Raw genomic sequence first — 18,393 nt, forward strand, 5'->3', positions numbered from 1 at the left:
AATGTTTCAACAGCCTCACAGAAGAACTGATTAGTTTAGGAGCTGTTATCCCATTAGAGCAGCTGTGATTAATATGTGAGCTTGATGGGTTGCAGCCTCGCCTGGTCCTCATTGTGCTGGATCTAATGTAGCAGGACGTTCACGGAGCCAAATAAAACATGTCCTGGCAATTAAGGGTAGTTAAAACGCAAAATCTACACAGTTTAAGATTTAAGATTATGAAGGAGAGTTGTGCAACATTTAGCTAATGCAGCGCTGTTAGGAAGAAAGCTAGAGTAGTCGGCTCATCACAAGGTCAAAACAACAATATAATTTATATGTTTTATAATTTATGTCAAATGTGTTTGGTTAAAGAGGTAAATTGAGAGAAAGAAGTGAGATTCAGAGTTCATTCTTGACTTTGGACAGAGAAGTTGACAAAAACAATCTCACCATAAGATCTGTTAGCAGCTGTTCTGGAGCAGTCATTCTCCTTATTTAACCTGAACAGTTATTTATTTATACAAAAATGTGTGCAGTGTTCCAACTTTGCAAAATTCTGGGAATATTCAAGGTGGCAACTTTCCATTGGAATTAACAGGAGATAAGTGGAATAAAATGGAAATATGGGTGTAATCTGCTCAGGCTGCTTTCACGTTATACACAGTTAGAAGCAAACCTTTAAGCATTGGACAAGCCGACATAGGTAAAGATTTCAGAGGGGACGCAGTGGACACGTCCCCCTCAATATTTAGAACATGTGCATTTGTCCCCTCCCGTAAAAAGTAAAAGTAGCGGTGAGCGATTATTTTTGACAAAATTAAAGACAGTCACACCATACACTGATGCAGAAAAGGCAGAAACTGATGCAGGAAATAAAGTGTGACACTTAAAATTTCCTAGGGAAATCCCAAACTCCTGGTTTCATATGTGCCCACCCCATGTTGAAACTTTTGCCCTTGAAGCAGACATAATTGTGAACCATTCTCATAGGACATAAAAATCAGCAATTTCGTTGTGCTGAACTTGAATTAAATAAGTTTACTAACTTCACTCTGTATTGAACTAATTAGATTGCAACAACAAAACACACCCCTGTTCCCATTTAATGTGACGCTGCTGGCAAAGGATCAGTACATGTGATGAGGAGTGCATGGTTACAAATTAATAAAATGAGAATACTTTTCAAGTCAAGTCAAACTTTATTCTTTGACCACATTAAAAAACAACTGCAGCTGACCAAAGTGCTGAACAGGCGCCAAATACCAAAACAGATGAGACAGAAGCCCAAAAACAATAAGAATACTGGAAAACAATAAACATAATAGAGAACAAAATGCAGTACCACTGAAGATGAAGTCAGTGAAGGTGTTAGGCTCAATTGTTTGTCAGTGAGAAGAAGTTGGTCTTCAACAGTGACTTAAAGGTTTCTGTAGTCTGAGCAGTTTTATTTGAGCAGGAAAGTTGTCCCAGAGTTTAGGGGCAACCACCGCAAAGGTGCGGTAGCCACTGCTTTTGTGTCTAGTTCTGGGAACATCCAGTAGCATCTGATTGGTATATGTCAGTGCTAAAATTGGAGTATGAAGATGCAGAAGGTCTGAAAGATAAAGTGGCACTAGTTTGTTTAAAACTTTAGAAACAAACAATAAAATCTTAAAATCAATCCTATGACAGACAGGAAGCCATTTTTATGTGTATTTTCCCCCCAGTATAAGTTCACCACTACAAGGTACGATTTTAATTAAATTAATTTATCAATTTAATTAAATTGAGCATGTTTCTTGAAAGTTTCCAGAAATTTACCAACCCTTTGAAACCCTCGGTAGTGCTTCATGTTTTCTAAAGCAGCGTCAGACTCTCACCTTGGAACATAGAGCCTTGAACCAGTCTTTTCCTGACTGATATTATTCTCTATTCTTGTTTCTCCTAAAACCTTTTCTCCTGAACTTTTGCCAACTGTTTTTGGAGCACCAAAATATTCCCAGCAGATAAGACAGGAAACTTTTATGACACTTAATGTGTTCTACAAAATTAAAATTAACAAATGATAAACATGAAACAAACATATCGACCAGAAAGGTTTTTTATCATTACTGAGTCGCATTGTGTTGCAGTTAAAGAAGGAATACTTCACCCACAAAATGAGCATTAGTGAATGAGTCATGCCGTGTCCTGAATTTGTGAAGATAATTTTTATTCAAGCCACCACAGAAAATAGCGAACATACTGATTTATTTGATCGTAAGTGCTATATCGCAGGCAACTGGACTTGCTTGTGTTTCTTGAAGATGTTTCGGCCCTCATCCAAGAGGCTTCTTCAGTTCTAAATGACTGGTGCGGAGTTGCAGGCTTTAAACTCTGTGTGGGTGTGACCCCTTGCAGAGTCATAGGGGTCACATGTGAGCTCTTGGTTACAATGTGACCTAAACGACTCGGAAACTAAGAGCTCACATGGGAGTGTATGACTGAATAAATGAGACTAGGATAATACTGCATGAGTTGTATGAGCGCTTGTAAATGGAACCCTCTGTGCTCATTTCCATTGAGGCATGCAAGACAAAAGTTTTCCTCATGAATACAAGGTAACCCAGCATTACTAATTGATGCACAAATTGTCATTTAGTGGGTAAGGTATACCTTTAATGTAACTGAAATCCATTGCATATAGAAACATCAGTCATAAAAATAATCCCTCTTGTTGATAGTGTGCACAATATTCTTTATTACACGGTGGATGAACACTCTGTGGCCACTTCATTAGGTACACCTGTACAACTCTGTCATAGATTAGACATCATTTAAGTAGACTTGTATATACAGTTGTGGGCTATTAGATTTTACAGGTGTATCTACTAAACTGGCCACTAAGTGTGTATCCAAAGTTACTGGAAGACACTTTGTGTTACAGGCTCAACTAGATTTACCACTCTGCAGTTGTATGTGCCCGCGCCAGTCAAGTTTCTCTTACAAATTTGAAGAAATTCCCCTTTGAGGTGTGAGATATCATGTTCACAAGGATGGAAAGGACGGACGGACAACCCAAAAACATAATGCCTCCTGCCACAGCTTTCACTGGCGCACAGGCATAAAAACTTCATTCAACACACAGAGCACATCTCAGTGAGCTTGCTCTTTTTCCTCCTCTTCTTCACACGAGGAACCTGATGAAAAACTGGAGCCCTTTGAGCGTCGTGTCTCCTTGTACAGTCTGCCCCTTGATTCTGTCGTCTTTCACATTCATGAGTGTTATTCCCCAGCTGCGCCTCCCGGGGCAGATTATCAATGAGCTCATACAGGGTGAAGATGCTGAAGCAGATTTCATCATAGGCTGTGCTGGTGCCACACTCAAACAGGCAGGCGAAGGCCACAGCAGGCGGTGCACCAGGTAAGGGGGTCAACTCTAGATAGGCGAGGTCAGAGTAGGCGCTGGGGCCCTCATAGATCACCCAGGGGCCACGCCAACTGTCTGGGTCACGGGGAAACAGGCTGAGGAACACACCCAGATCCTTGCGTGCTGTGGTCCATGTTGGGTGGGAGTATACGACCCAGGTGGGGGTGAGGAAATCTGGATGATTGGTTGGTGAGGGGGCGGTGGAAGTAGAGGTGGTGATGTTTGGAGACGGCGAGATGGTGTGATTAGAGTTTGTCATGCAGGACGTCCAGTGTCTGGAGTGATGCACAGGTTGGTGCAAATGTTGGTCAAGAGAGTGATATAAATGTAACGGGGCAGGAAATCCCACAATACTGCCATGACAACCATTTCGAGGCTCCACCAGCCGCTGCACCAGCTGCCCCTCCTGAAACACAGCTCCATCATCCAGGCTGAGGGCCTGCACTCTGTATCCCAGAGGACTGCGCGCATTACAGTACAACACATTGGTCCCGTCCTCTTCATCCACAGACACCATTTGACACTCCAAGCTCTCCGGCACTGGCACCGCCTCCCCGAAACGCCAGGTTCGCCCATGGGTGTCACTGTGGAAACAGAAGGAGTGGGGACTGGTCTGGCAGAGCTGCCCGAAGCACTCTTTGCACTCGATGTGGTAGGCGTAGGCAGGAATCAGGAGACGGCCGGACTTCAGTTGGATGCCGTGGCCCGGGCCGAGAGCAAATGTGGCCCATTCTGCAGGGACAGAGGAGGAATGACACATTCAGAGGACACACATGGATGAAGATAAGGGATCAATACATGATACTTAAAGGGTAGTTTCACATGATTAAGTATTACTGAAAAAATATCTCACAATATCCTTACATTTTAACACTGAAACCGTTTTGGGCCAATGTTATTTTCCCAATCTCTTACATTGAAATCAAGTTAGGGAGGGATCTTATTTAGTCAGGACAGAGAGTATGGACAATTACAGCGTCCTAAAACAGTTTCAGTGTACATAATGAGCATGTGACTATTGTTTTGAGCCACAAAGGCTTTTTACAACTTTTTACACATATGCAGTGGTACTCCCTAAGACCTGTAAACGGACTTTGATGTCAGTGTTTTAAGTTCCCTTTAAAAAGACAACTTCCTGTGTTTCCCTGACCTTTGATCGTATCTCCTATGACCCTTTTGGTGAGGTCGGTCAGATGACTCCAGGTGTCTCCATCGTCTGTGCTGCAGATGTAGCACAGACGGGTCACGTTCTTCCCCGTCACCAGCTGATAGGACTCTGAGGTGTGGCCGAGGACAGCGATGAAGAACAAGAAGAGAGTACCTGTGAACTCATCGTACACTGGGCATGGGTTCATGGAGCGGTGGCCTGGCAGGAAAGCAGTGCCCAGGACACGCATGTCCTCCCACTGCAGACAGAGAGAGAGGAGAAAAGGAGATAAGAGAACAAGAGTGTAAAATACCACATTATGTTTAAGCAGATCGAGTCCCTGAGAGGCAACAAAGACAAACCCAAAGCAAAGGTGTCTGTAACATTTAAATTAAAGGGGCAGTTCACATATTTTCTCCCCTTTGACAAAGTAGCCTCATCTTTTTTGCACTTTATTAAAACATTTTTTTGTGAAACTGACATGCATAATAAAAAGATGAAATAAGTGAAAAACAACAAGAGCTGATGAAACAAAGACTGCTTGGGTAAATCCACATTATTACAACCTTAAGGATTAGTGTATCTATTGATAATTATTCCAGTCCAGTGTCGTCTTTTTGAGTCAATTTTCCCCATTTTTTTTCTAGTTGTGCTTCTTGTAGTCTCAGTATGTTTGTCAATTAAAAAGATTTCTTCCATAGTTGTTAGCCATTGGTCCTTCGTGGGTGGTGTTTCTTTATACTGATTCCTTTAGCTTTCTTGCTTGCTCCTAGAAATATTTTGATCAAATATCTTTAACTAGCAATAACATCTTCTTCAGAAAATTTACATAGATAAAGCACCAAACACCTGTTAGTACGTGGTGGTCTACATCAAAAGAGGCTGCACATTTTAAAGAAGCTACTTTAGTCTTTTCAGGGCACGACAGACCCAGTGGCTCAACACTGACCTCCACGTAGTTCCTGTAGAAAGTGCCTTTCCTCATCACCAGCAGGTGAGCCTCAGAGTCTGACGGGCTGAGTCTCTCCTCACAAAAGGCCAGGAAGGACCTGGAGCGGGGCAGGTAGAGCAGTGCTGGGACTCTGTACGTCACTCCGTTGGGCTCCTTGTGGAACAGCACCAACCTCGCTGGGAAATAGGGCGACCTCATACTCTCTGGTGTATAAAAATTTTAAAGTAACTTCAAGTTTTCTGAGAGGGAGCTGGACAAAGATAAACACACATAAACATATGTCTTTTACAAATAGGAAAATAGGTTAAAAAATACCTATATTGTTTAATAGTAGATATATAAATGCCTACAAGTCAAGCTGTTACTGTAAACTGTAAACAGGGTTACAAATAATTGACACAACGGCCCAAATGAGTCTGACTCTAAGATATGTCACTTACCTTACTTCAGCCTTTACACTAGCTTCAATAGACCAAATAGAAATAGAAAAAGCATCCTGTAAGTGGTGTCTGTCCAGGAAACCTCCTGACAAATTCACACTGCCTATTTTGAACAACTGCTGTATTATAGAACACATATCTAACGGCTCAGTGACGCCTTCCTGTGCAATTGCATTATGAATTACACAGAAAGAGGAAGTAGCATCAGATGCAAGGGTCACGGGCAGAAAAAGATTAATGCCTGCAGAGTACTTACATTCAAAGTGCCCTGTGAGAGCTGCTGCTTCCCTGTGAAGATATACAGTATGTGTCAGCGTTTGAATGTTGGGTCGACAGTGTAATGCGTCTGTGTGTGTGTGTGTGTAGTTAGTTTGTGGGGGTTTGAAAGCCATGGCCTCTCCTCTCTGTTCCCCATTCACTGCAGCAGTGTGGCATGCTGTTCACTGACCCAGAAATGGACCGCACTCATCAGATCTACAGCTTTGGATGAATCAGCAGAGAGCAGCTATTGTGGAAATGAAGGCCCACTGAACAATGATTTGATGATCTACCTCCTCTGTGTCCTGTGTGTGCTTTGCTCTCTCATTTTCTGCAGAATGTGTTGCAACTAATGCCTTTAAAGTAGGAGCCAATTTGTATGATATAACACCAAGTCACTTAAACTTCAGGGATACCAATCTGTTCTTTTAGAAAGCACAAGTGATTGTGAATCAGTTTCACCTGCTTTGGTGCAAATGAAAGTGACAACAGGTGCAATGGAGAGGCAAAAGCAAGACAACCTCCAAAAAGGGAATGGTTTTACATGTGGTGGCCACAGACAGTTGCTCTCTCCTTATCCCTACTGACTGATTCTTCTCTAGCTTTGTGTTCTGCTAGTGTCCTTGTCACTACTGGCAGCATGAGGCGGTACCTGCAGCCCAATCAGGTTGCACAGGTAGTCCTGCTGTGTCTCCCAGCACAGTCTCAAGAGCATGGAGGAGACACCAGGAGACCAGCTGTTACACAAGGGGAGCTGGACAGGGCCGTAGAGGGACATCAACCCAGCAGCAGGACCAGTATCTGCTCCTTTGTGTGAGGAGGAACAAGAGGAGCACTGCGAGAGCTCTACAAAATGACCTCCAGCAGGCTACTGATGTGCATGTTTCTGACCAAACTGTCAGAAACAGACTCCATGAGGGTGGCATGAGGGCCTGACATCCTCTAGTGGGACCTGTGCTCACAGCCCAGCACCGTGCAGCTCAATTGGCATTCGCCAGAGAACACTAGAATTGGCAGGTCCGCCATTTGCACCACGTTCTCGTCACAGATGAGAGCAGGTTCACACTGAGCTCATGTGACAGGTGTGAAAGAGTCTGGAGATGGTGTGGTGAACGTTATACTGCCTGTAACATCACCCAGCATGACCGGTTTGGCGCTGGGTCAGTGATGGTCTGGAGAGGCATATCCTTGGAGGGTCACACAGACCTCCCTGTTATAGCCAACAGTACCCTGACCCTGTACCCTGTTAGGTACCAGGATGAAATCCTCAGAGGGATTGTCAGACCTTATCCTGGTGCTGTGGGCCCCTGGGTTCCTCCTGGTGCAGGACAATGCCCGGCCTCATGTTGCCAGAGTGTGTAGGCAGTTCCTGGATGACGATGGTATTGATGCTATTGACTGGCCCTCTTGTTTCCCTGACCTAAATCCAATTGAGCAGCTATGGGGCGTTATGTATTTGTGCATCTGACGCTGCCAAGTACCACCACAGACTGTCCAGGAGCTCAATGATGAGAGTGCATACAGGCATGTGCTAGCCATATAGTCACATTATGAGGTGCCATGATTAAATCAACGCAAGGTGGATCAGCCTATGATTTAAATTTTTCCAATTTAATTTTTGGCTTGATGTTTGAGGTGTCAGAATAAAGAGAAATAGAAATCTTTACCACAGTCCCTGTTCCTTGTTACTATTAATAAATTTATGATCACACTCTTCAGGCTCGAAACCTACAAAGATATACTTACGGTCAATTACAATATTATACTTAGTTTATTATTACTATTATATCATTGTTATTGTTATTATATATTAGTGTTGTTCTATATTATTATTATTATTATTATTATTATTATTATTATTATTATTATACCTAGTCCCTCAGTTGAGACGCTAAACGCAGGACATTAAAAATAAAACACCTTACGCTCGTACATGACGTCATCAACGAGCGACCCGACCCCACATGGCAGGCTGCTGAAGTTTTGACATAACTTGCTAAGGTAGCGTAATTCTGCCGTCTTGACCTTATCGATAATGTCACAGCACTGATATATATTATTTTAATCAGCAGACAAACCTCAGCATGTTTATTATCGCAGTCAGACCGTCAGCTGGACAGGAAGTTACGTGTTAGCTTTTAGGCTAACAAGTTAGCAGAGCTGGAGCTTGTTTGGTTTCGTCAGGTTTGACATTTGCAGTCTGTTGTCGCTCCTCCTGCAGAAACCATTTTATCTTTAAATGTCTGTCATGTTTGCCCGTCTTTTTAGAAAATAGGAGTGTAAACGCTATTGTTTTTTTCTCATGTAAACATGAAAACATCCATCATCAGTTGTTAGTTAATTATTAGCAGTGGTGGACCTCATGTACGTGTTATCAGCTAAATGTACTCAAAGTATGAAAACTAGAGGTAGGTACTCATTGTGCTGTAATGTGTTCCTGTCAGTGTTTACCGTCACAGTATGTGTTGGATTAGTGTTGCTGCAGCATTAGTGTGTATGTTGCATTTTAGATGTTGCTGTAGATGTTTACCAGTACTGACAATAACCACAATAATTAATAATTGAATATTTATATCATGTAAATAAAACACATATAATAATACTGTGTAAATAATCCAGCTCCTTTTAATTTTTTTTGTTGCTTCCATTCAGGGATGTGCCACATCATCTCGTTTAAGATAATATCAGTATAATTTTAATATCATATGAAAAATTCATGTCATGATACTTGCGATATTTAGACTTGTTGACAAATTGACGTGATACTGTAACCAATGGCAACAACAAGCATGGCTGTACTCTTCTGAACAGTTATGGTTACAGACTCACTGTCCACCTCCCTACACACATATTTTGAGTGTAATTAATTAGCCGGTTAAAAAAAAGAGAAAAGACACATGATAATCAAAAGTTAGGAATTTGACAAGTAGCATCTTATTTTTGATAATACAGGGTGTGTACAGGTCCTTAAAAAATCTTAAATTCAGTGTTACAACAATAAGGCCTTAAAAGTCATTAAATAGTCTTACATTTGAATTTGTAAGGTCTTAACTACTAGAAATATTTGATCTATTTTCCTTTATCGGTTTTTTAATTTCTTTTTGTGAAAATGAGTGAAGCCTTTCTAAGTAAAAGTCCACATTTCTAATGTGACAAATCTTTAAAAACTATTATACTGTCTGTTACTTCATACTTGTCCTTACCTGTTGGCAAAATGTAGACTGACTGAACTCACTGTAATAACCACATTCCTACATAACACTTACCTCTGCACAAGACTGCATATATATACTGCTTGCCTGCATTGCTTAAATAAATAAAACATAATTTTAAAATATGATGACGTCCCAAATTTGGCTAAAAGGTGTCTTGAACGGGTCTTAAAAAGCGTTAAATTTAACTGTGTGATACCTGTAGACCCCCTGTTATTATTAGAATACTGTGATCATGAACTCTTTCGGCCATGAGAATCGTGTAGTGAAAATAATATGATATGTCAGCCCTACAACACATAAATAAACACGTCATCCTTCAGTTCATGACAAACATTCAAAATCAACACATCAGGAGATACATGGTTTTCTCTGGACAGGAAGGGACTGTAATCTGAAAAGTAACTCAAGTTGTCAGACAAATGTAGTGAAGTAAAAAGTACAGTATTTACCTCTGAGAGTGGAGCAAAAGGATGCTATAAAGTTGTATAAAATGGACATACACAAGTACTTCAGCTTTGTACCTAAGTTACATTCCACCACTGATTATTAGATACATCTAGCTAAAACTAATTAGGAGTAATAAACAGCCCTGCAATAAATCTGACCTTCAGGAAGGTTATAATCAGTCAAGTGCTGCAGTCGATGTTTATTTTCATTATTAAGTATTCGGCTAGTTATTTATTGAATAATTGACTTTATTTTTAGTCAGTGAAATACCAGAAAGAGTGGACATTGCTCTGCAGAGCACAAATTGACATATTCAGATTTCTGTTTTTGTTCAATCAACTGTCAAAACCCCCCAAATATATTTAGTTTACTTACATAGAAAAAGAGCAGTCAGTGTTATTTAAAAAGCTTTAATGTGTAATGATTAACTCTGGCTTGTAAAACAAACTGCCATTAACTGATTGTCAAATTGCCGGCGGTTAATTTCCTGTTGACCACTGAATGATTAATCTCAGTTTTAAATCAGCATTTGTTGAAACTGTTCTTCAAGAATTGTTGACTCGAATTTATAGTCAATGTTGAGGCTGCAGTTTGATATTCATATCTTTCTCAGCATGGCCAAGCAGTGGTCTGAGGGCCACTCCACATCCATCCTGTGTGTTGGAGCGTCTTCAGGCCCCGAGGGTTTCCTCGCCTCAGGCTCTGAGGGTGGAGAGGTCACGGTGTGGAGCCAGGAGGGGACCATCATAGGCCGTCTCACTCTCCCCGGCAAAGACGACAGCACAAGTGTTGTGTTTTCACCCGCTGCTCCGGGCCAGCTGTACGTGTCACATGGAGAAGCGGTGAGTGTACTCGACCCCCGAAACCTGAAGAGTCCCGTGGAGGAGTTTCAGGGTGCAGGGGAGGAGGAGATCAATGCGTTGGCGCTAAATGAGACAGGAACAGCCCTGGCAGTGGCAGATGACAGCGGGGCGGTGCGGGTACTGGAGCTTCCTGGGGGAAAAGTGTGCAGGACTCTTCGTAGACACACGAACATCTGCTCTTCGGTGGCGTTTCGGCCTCACAGGCCCAATAACTTGGTGTCTGCTGGCCTCGACATGCAGGTAGAGGAGGGGACCATTTGTGTTACATACTAAGACAACATTTGACGACATTTATTTCCCAATGTTAATTTGTTTCACCTTTCTTGTGGCTTCAGGTGATACTGTGGGGTCTGCAGAAGACACGCCCTCTTTGGACTGTCAACCTCCAAGATGTAGCAGAGGAAGAGGACGACCATCAGCAGCGTCCCGGTCAGCTTTTCAACCCGCCACTGATCCACTGTGTCTCTGTGGCAAGCTGTGGGAACATTTTGGGTTGTGCAGCAGAGGACGGGCGGGTGCATGTGATGCGGATCGGCAGTGGCTCCAAATTGGAACAGCAGGGAGCGGTCAAGGCCCACAGTCAGGGCGCCTCACAAGCCCACTTTGTTAGTTTCCTCTCCCACCCTCACTGGCTCGTCACTGGCGGGAACGACGGCCAGGTCGCTCTGTGGGATCTCAGTAAGCACCCAGTGGTGACTCCTGAGGCAAAGAGCAAAACTGTAGTGACAGCAGCCCCGCGCAGGAAGGGTAAGAGCAAGGCGAGGCGGAAAGAACAACCACAGGATAAAGCAAAGACGACACCGAAGGCTGAAGCAGAGAAAGACGTGGAGGTGGAGGATGAGGTGGCAGAAAGTGCAGAGAACGTGACGGAGGACAAGTCTGGACCCAAACTGAGCATCAGTCACGGGGACAAGGTGAACTGGTTGTGTCCTGCTGTGCTGAAAGGAGAACCCAGTGTGGTGGTGGCAGATCAAAGCTCCAGTCTGACAGTCTACCCTTTGTCTCTGATATAGATTCACACACTGAACATGTTCTTTAATTTTTTTTTTGGTCTTGTCATCGCAGCACTGCAATTAACGATTACTTTCATTATCGATTAGTCTACTGATTATTTTCACGGTTAATTGTTCATCAATAAGATGTCCCAAAAATGGGAAGAATGCATATCACAATTTCCCAGAGTCCAAAGTGACGTCTTCACATTGTTTCTTTTGTCCGACCAGTAGTCCAAAAATCAAAGACTCTTCATTTACGATCATAAATGACAAAGAAAAGCAGCAGATTTTCCCATTTAAGAGGCTGGAATCAGTAAATATTTGACATTTTGCTTAAATAAACAAATGAAATGCTCAATCAATTATTGAAATAATTGCCGATTAACTTTATTTCAACCCACTAATTGATTAGTTGTTGCAGTTCTTGTTTTGCTTTGCCTTATTTTTGGTTTACCTTGTTAAATTTAATCAGAGTATTCACTCCTGTGATAGATGGTTAGAATTGGCAGCTTCATTATTTGGACTTCTTGTGACAGTAGGATTTTGCTCTTTTAATAAAGCCTGAACCTAAATATAATTTAACTGGTGTTCCAGAAAGCACTGAACAGTGGAAGCAACATCACAGAAATGTGTGTTACTATTTTTCAACAAAGTAAATGTGTAACTGTTTTTCAGGTCTCATAAAACTCCAGATTTACACATTGAATATGGTTCATTTGGGTATTTTGTGCATGTGTGGTCCTATAAAAAAGGTCATCCTTTGAAAATATATGTTGCAGTATGTGCATTTTTTTGGACAATAAAAACTACCACATTACAGACCGAGGACAGCTGCATGTTAAACTGAGTCTGCGGCGCTTTGGAAAAGTAAAAACACATCTCAATGGAAACCAGGAGCCAAAGAGAGAGAAGACAGACATTTGAAAACAGTGCTGTGACACAGATTACACGACAACACTTCTGACTGGTTTGGGTTTTGTGGTGAGCTTGTTCTCGGAGACATGGTGCCATTTTAAAAAATGTGATCTGGCACTCAGCTACCCTCCATGTCATGGTGTGATGTACAATTAAGATTTCTCTCTGTACATGTTGATTAAATCATGTTTGCTGCTCATTAATCATAACAGGCTGAAATCAGGTAAGAAAATGTGCTGTTCCTATTAAAGTGGATGTCATCAGCATCACCATCAAGCATCAAAAACTTTATATTGTCAGTTTTTTAAACAAGCCAGACAAACACAAAATCTAAATAAATCCATACATTCATTGCAGATGCAGTGAATTCACTAAACACTTTCAAACAAGTAAACTCATTTTTTTTTTTTGAAAACAAGCAAGACACTTTTCTATAAGAATATCGGAGAAAAGGCACATGGCCGACAGTCCAAGTTAATTCATGTTCAATTCATGCCCTTCTGTGTTCACAAGGCAGCTTAGAAGTCAGAGTAGCTGAAACAAGTTTAAAACAAATATGGTGAAAATCTGTGACAGCCTATGATCGCTTTAAGTTGCAGCAACAGCAAATGTTCTTTCTAAACAAGCCAAATAAAGCGCTTTAAAGTGGATGTTCACAGTAAGATTTACACTGGAGAAATCATTTCTTAGCACAGCAGAGCAACCTAACAAACTGCTACATCATTTTCTATTTCATTACTTTCAGTCTTTTTGGTGTTTTTTGATTGGATACGTCACAAAAGTTCTTCCACCTTTCATGTAATTACGGTTTACACTGACAGCCAGCACAGATCGGACCAGCTGGTTGCTCCTGGCAAATAAATTCTCCACTGAGATGCCTCATCCCTCCTCTGATTGCTGAGGTGACGGTGGACGTTGATCTGAGGTCTGTGCTTTGAGTCAGACTCTGCACTGAGGATGTTATGTTGCTGATTTTACAGTTTAGCGAAGCTCTTCTCCAGGCTCTCAATGTCTGCATCCCCCTCTTCACCCTTGCTGCCGCGAGCGCTGCATTCCAGGAACTCCACCTTCATTGGCAGCTGGCTGAACTCAAAGTCCTTGCCCTTTTTCCCCAGATACACACTGCCGCCCACAGAGCCGTCCTGAGAGCTCAGGGCTGCAGAGCGCGTCACGCGCAAGGTGTTCCTATGAGTCAAGAGACAGGGTAGACTTTATATCTCAAATCAAAGGCCCAGGAAGTAGTGTGCGTCCACTACAAATCAAATACAGCAAATATATCAGTTACTTACAGTTCCTTTTCCAGCTGCTGCTGAATCAGTTTAGCTGATTTTGCCATGGTGATATCTGTAAAATACAAAGACCAGTGAATGAGGGTGATCTCTAGGCTGAAGGCTATAAATGTAGAACAGAGGCAGAATGTAGAGAACTGGGTAATTTTCTAAACAAAAAGGGATGTTGAACCTTGTTTGTTGCATGCCACCAGCAAAGCTGGGGCATTCCTGGAGATCACAGTGTCCGTCAACAACATGTAGAGGAACTCTGCCACGTCTCGCACCTCCTTCTGGAAGATAGCGGCGTCCACTACAAACACAATCGCTCTGAAAAGGTGAATAGAGAGTGACGGTGAGATAAGGAAGTGTGTCAGTCAGGTCACTGGTGACTTAGCATGTTTTCACACTTGGTCCTTCTCAGCCCTCTAAGCAGACTCAGAGCTGTGACTCAGCATTTTTGTGCATATGTGAACATGCACTGGGACACTTGACAAAACGGACAAAACCAGCCTGTAATGCTTGCAAGGACGCATTATGAGGAGTAGTTAGACTTCATAACCACACTGCAGTGCCACGTCAAAATAAAAACAGAACTATGTCAATGTATGTTATATATAAGCTATAGTGTGAACAGGAAAAGGACTGAGGCCCAGTCAGAGCTGACACTGAAAAGAAAAGAGAACTGAGTCCTCTTTCAAGTGAACTGACAATGTGAACACAAAAAGAACTGAGTCCCATTTCTGTTGGCCCACTTTAAGAGGACTGAGTTTGGTTCATTTAAAAGGACTAAATGTGAAAACACCCCTAATCTCACTGCTAGACATTCAGTGATGTTATTCAGACAGGTAGTCCTGAGACCTATACTACGAGGCCAGTTCAACTTACCCAGGATATCTTTTCATTATCTGGCATGACTAACCCTAACATTGGCCCTCTGGATAACAGGTACTACAAAGCTGGTTATCAACTAGTTCAGTCAACTCTGGGTTTTCCCATCCAGCCACAAGCACATTCATGTGAAAGAAGTGGGGGTGTAAATTACAAGTGATATCATCAGCACCATAAATGAAGTAGGCTGCTTCATATGATATGAGATGAAATGGAATCAAAGGTGTCTGTGACTGCGAGACAGTAAAATGTAAATGGTGTGGGATGTTAACCGAAAATGAAAATACTATCCAAAAATTCACAGTCAATTCACTTAAATTACATGTAGGTATCACAAAGCTATGTGGGACATAAGTATAGGGTATTTTTCCTATTTAGTTGGATGATGATGAAGACGTCACATAAAACACTTTAACACAATGCCAGACTGTTTCTGCTACTGAAGTAAGGGGTGACTGATGATATCTATTTGACTGAAATGTTGCATTTACGGGAGACAATTAACAGCGTGCTGCTTATTTTTCTTATAAAGTATATATATATTTTTTTTACTAGTTCTTATCACACAGGTGTTTCATGTTATTTTGAGCCTTGGTGATGTAATCAGAGTAAACTAGCAACACTATCACTGCAGGCTAAACTTAACTTTGCATATGTTAAAGTCCTGCTAAAATCATGTGTTAAGTGTTGTAAACAATCTCCATTTGTTAGAAGCTCTGTTTTAAAACCAGTGAAAATAGAGCCCTGGAACAATGAAGTCATTTTATTGACCTATAACATCATATAGGCTCCTCTTTATTACTGAGACTCCAGACCTTTGTCTATGATTACTTTTTTCTTCAGTGATCTGTTTGGTCAGAGGTCAGGATGTTGACAGGCTGTGAGCCGCTACTCTGAGGTTAACCTGCTCCGGGGCAGGTCAACTGCCCATCTTAGGGTTAGGGTTAGGGTTAGGGGTTAAGGGTTAAGGTTAGTTAGGGCTGTGATTTATCCAGGTAAAAAGAGACCCAGCTTCATAGTATTGAAAACCCAGAGTTAACCCTGATGTTATCTCGCTAACTCCAAATCCTGCCTCTGCTCTCACCTGGCTGCAGATTTGAACTTCTCCAGGTACTGAGAGCGCAGACTGTCATGTCCTGGCAAGTCAATCAGAGTCCAGGTGCTGCCCTGTGTACATCAGGGAGAGGGGACACTTGTAAACCATGCTCATCAAGGACCGGATGTAACCAGATGATGATAAACTGTCCTTAACTTACCCTGTCGTTTTTGGCTTTGTATGGAGCACTGCTGTCAGTGATGGAGGTCTGTGTGCGCTTGAACTTCCCTGATAACAGCTGCCAAAACACAAAGTGCACAGTCAGTTACATAAAGCAGATTAACTCCGCATCATTCTCTCATCAGCTCAGCAGCTGAGCATCATCCTCTGACAGGCAACGTGGCGATGGACACCACGTTTGAGTTGCATCAACTGACCCGGCTGAACAGGAGGGTTTTCCCGGCGTCACACAGTCCGACCAGCAGCACAGCACTGCGGACGGTTTTACTGGAGAGAAAGTACTTCAGAAACACTGGAGAGAGAAAGCAGAGAAGCGAGTCATAAACGTATTAGTATCCAAAACCTACTGTCCTGTTATCTGCTGACAGAAGATACCCAGTAAAGTTGGATGGCTTTAGTAGGAAATGCTGATAAGCTGCGTAACTGACAGATGTTTGCGTTAGCTTGGCTGTTAGCTTCTTCGCTTGCTAATTCGGCTATTGGCTTTTGACGCACACACTCTTTAAATAGCTGTCCTTTAAATATTTAATACCAACGCTGAATGCATTGCTGACAAAACCGCTTTCCAACACAAATAAATTGTAGCAAACCACGCTAAGCTAAGCTAAGCGCTTGGCCTAGCCTGCTAAGCTAACATTAGCATGCTAACGGTAACTTCCTACCACAGGTGATGATGATAACCGCCAAAGCGACGATAACTCCGATCAGAAAAACGGGGTCCTGGTCTTCCAGTTGTTGTCGCAGAGATTCAATGTAAGGCTCAAATGGGTTTTCTGCCATTTCCACGTCTGCTTTCTCCCCCATGTTGCCACCGGTGCTGTCTGCCTCCATCTGTCCGCTCATGCCAACCTGAGAGTGGGACACGTCTCCTTCTCCCTGCAGCCTGTAGGGAGCCTGGAGGGTCAGCAGAGGGCGCTGCTGGCCTCCTGGTGAAGTTTATTCCCACACTGGTTTCTAAACTGGTGGAGTGCTGGAACCAGGCAGTGGGCCCCCAGTAACGCCAGACAAATAGCAGTTGGATTTCACCTTTAAATATGGAGGCAAGTATTCTCAAAGAAGTAAATAAATAAATGTCAAGAGTCACAAACATACTGACTTAGGCCAAGTCAAAAACAGTGGCGGTAAAGTACATTTACACAAGTACAGTACCATTCTGAGGTACTTTTACTTTACTTGAGTGTTTCAGTTTTATGCTATTGTACTTTGCTACTTTTCAGAGGGCATTATTCCACTCTTTACTGCGCTACATTTACCTGACAGCTGTTTACAGACTCACATTTTACGTACAAAAAAATATGATCACTTATTAAATAGAAGCTGTACTATCCTTTAAAGTAGTGCAAGCAATCATTTCTTGAGATGATCTCCATGGAGGGAGCAGCTTCTAATGTTTCTGAAGTTTATAATGAGGAGCAACCATTGTGGAAGGCCATACTGGATACTAAAAGTAAAATACCAACTTTTCCAAGAATCTTGAGACGGACTCTCGTTTAACCTGTAGATCCACAGCTCACAAACACACACATAAACCCTCTGTAATCATTACCCCTTTGTATCTTCTTTTCTTTCCATTTCTTTTCTCACCCAGTTTAAGTTCCCTTGCAGATGTGTGAGTTAAGTATACTACCTTGATGTTTATTTGTCAGGAAATTCAATAAAAGGGTTTGGCACTTAACCAGGGTTCCCCAGAAAAATGGGGGACAGTTTATTTTCACTATTTAATTCATTATAGAAGGGAGCCACAGGTGAGCAAGGACCATAAGAGTGACCATTCCAGTCACAGGTTTCACTTTCTCCATCTTTATCATCTTTAACTATGGAATTCTGATCTTAATCATATCTAATAGTCAAAACCTTTTCAGATGGAGGTCTCTGAAACAAAAAACTTCAAATTGGGGCTTGTGACCTTGACACGAAAAAGGTTGAGAACCTCCGGACTAAAGTATTTAAATTGTGCTGTACCTGGACCATTCAGTCCAAGAAGTACGTCCGCTTTAATGCTTCAAGTACATTTAGCTGTTATACTTCTGTACTTTGGTTGTGAAATCTTAAATGTAAGACTTTTACTTCTCACAGTCAGACTGCAATCAGAGTATTTGCACAGAGTGGTACTGCTACTTTTGTGCAACTATCAATCATGGAATAGAGTATCTGTATAAATAAAAGGTGCATATAGTGTAGGCTACATATATTTTATATTATTTTATTCTCATTCTATCACATTGGTATTTATCATGCTACGACTTTTTTTCCTTAACGCTCTTGCTTCTGACTCTTGAGCCGCTCTAAGGTGTGAATTCTGCCAGTATAGGATTGATTAAGTCCTTATCTTATCTTATCTTATCTTATCTTATCT

At 42.0% G+C, this 18,393-nt stretch overlaps 3 protein-coding genes across 4 annotated transcripts; 1 reads left to right on the top strand and 2 right to left on the bottom strand.

Annotated features, from left to right (window-relative positions):
• Positions 1–1,420: 1,420 nt before the first annotated feature.
• neu4 (sialidase 4) lies at positions 1,421–6,007 on the bottom strand. 2 transcript variants are annotated; one of them, XM_049576473.1, is made up of 4 exons: positions 5,910–6,007; positions 5,467–5,672; positions 4,521–4,776; positions 1,421–4,102 (listed from the first exon to the last, which is right to left on the bottom strand). In XM_049576473.1, the coding sequence occupies exons 2-4, from the start codon at positions 5,665–5,667 to the stop codon at positions 3,078–3,080; spliced, it is 1,482 nt and encodes a 493-aa protein (XP_049432430.1). In that variant the 5' UTR covers positions 5,668–5,672; positions 5,910–6,007; the 3' UTR covers positions 1,421–3,077. The 2 variants fall into 2 exon arrangements, with proteins under 2 accessions (XP_049432430.1, XP_049432429.1); XM_049576472.1 differs by having other exon boundaries at positions 5,467–5,719; positions 5,910–6,003.
• Positions 6,008–8,100: 2,093 nt separating this feature from the next.
• wdr53 (WD repeat domain 53) lies at positions 8,101–12,835 on the top strand. Its single transcript, XM_049576616.1, has 3 exons — positions 8,101–8,168; positions 10,443–10,932; positions 11,028–12,835. The coding sequence occupies exons 2-3, from the start codon at positions 10,444–10,446 to the stop codon at positions 11,703–11,705; spliced, it is 1,167 nt and encodes a 388-aa protein (XP_049432573.1). The 5' UTR covers positions 8,101–8,168; position 10,443; the 3' UTR covers positions 11,706–12,835.
• A 39-nt stretch (positions 12,836–12,874) lies between these two features.
• Positions 12,875–16,927, bottom strand: srprb (SRP receptor subunit beta). Its single transcript, XM_049576617.1, has 7 exons — positions 16,700–16,927; positions 16,235–16,329; positions 16,018–16,095; positions 15,846–15,928; positions 14,064–14,200; positions 13,892–13,946; positions 12,875–13,787 (listed from the first exon to the last, which is right to left on the bottom strand). Exons 1-7 carry the CDS (start codon positions 16,878–16,880, stop codon positions 13,577–13,579), a joined length of 840 nt encoding a protein of 279 aa, XP_049432574.1. The 5' UTR covers positions 16,881–16,927; the 3' UTR covers positions 12,875–13,576.
• Between the last annotated feature and the right edge of the window lie 1,466 nt (positions 16,928–18,393).

The sequence above is a fragment of the Epinephelus fuscoguttatus genome, linkage group LG5 (assembly GCF_011397635.1).
Source record: "Epinephelus fuscoguttatus linkage group LG5, E.fuscoguttatus.final_Chr_v1".
NCBI classification, from domain to species: domain Eukaryota; kingdom Metazoa; phylum Chordata; class Actinopteri; order Perciformes; family Serranidae; genus Epinephelus; species Epinephelus fuscoguttatus.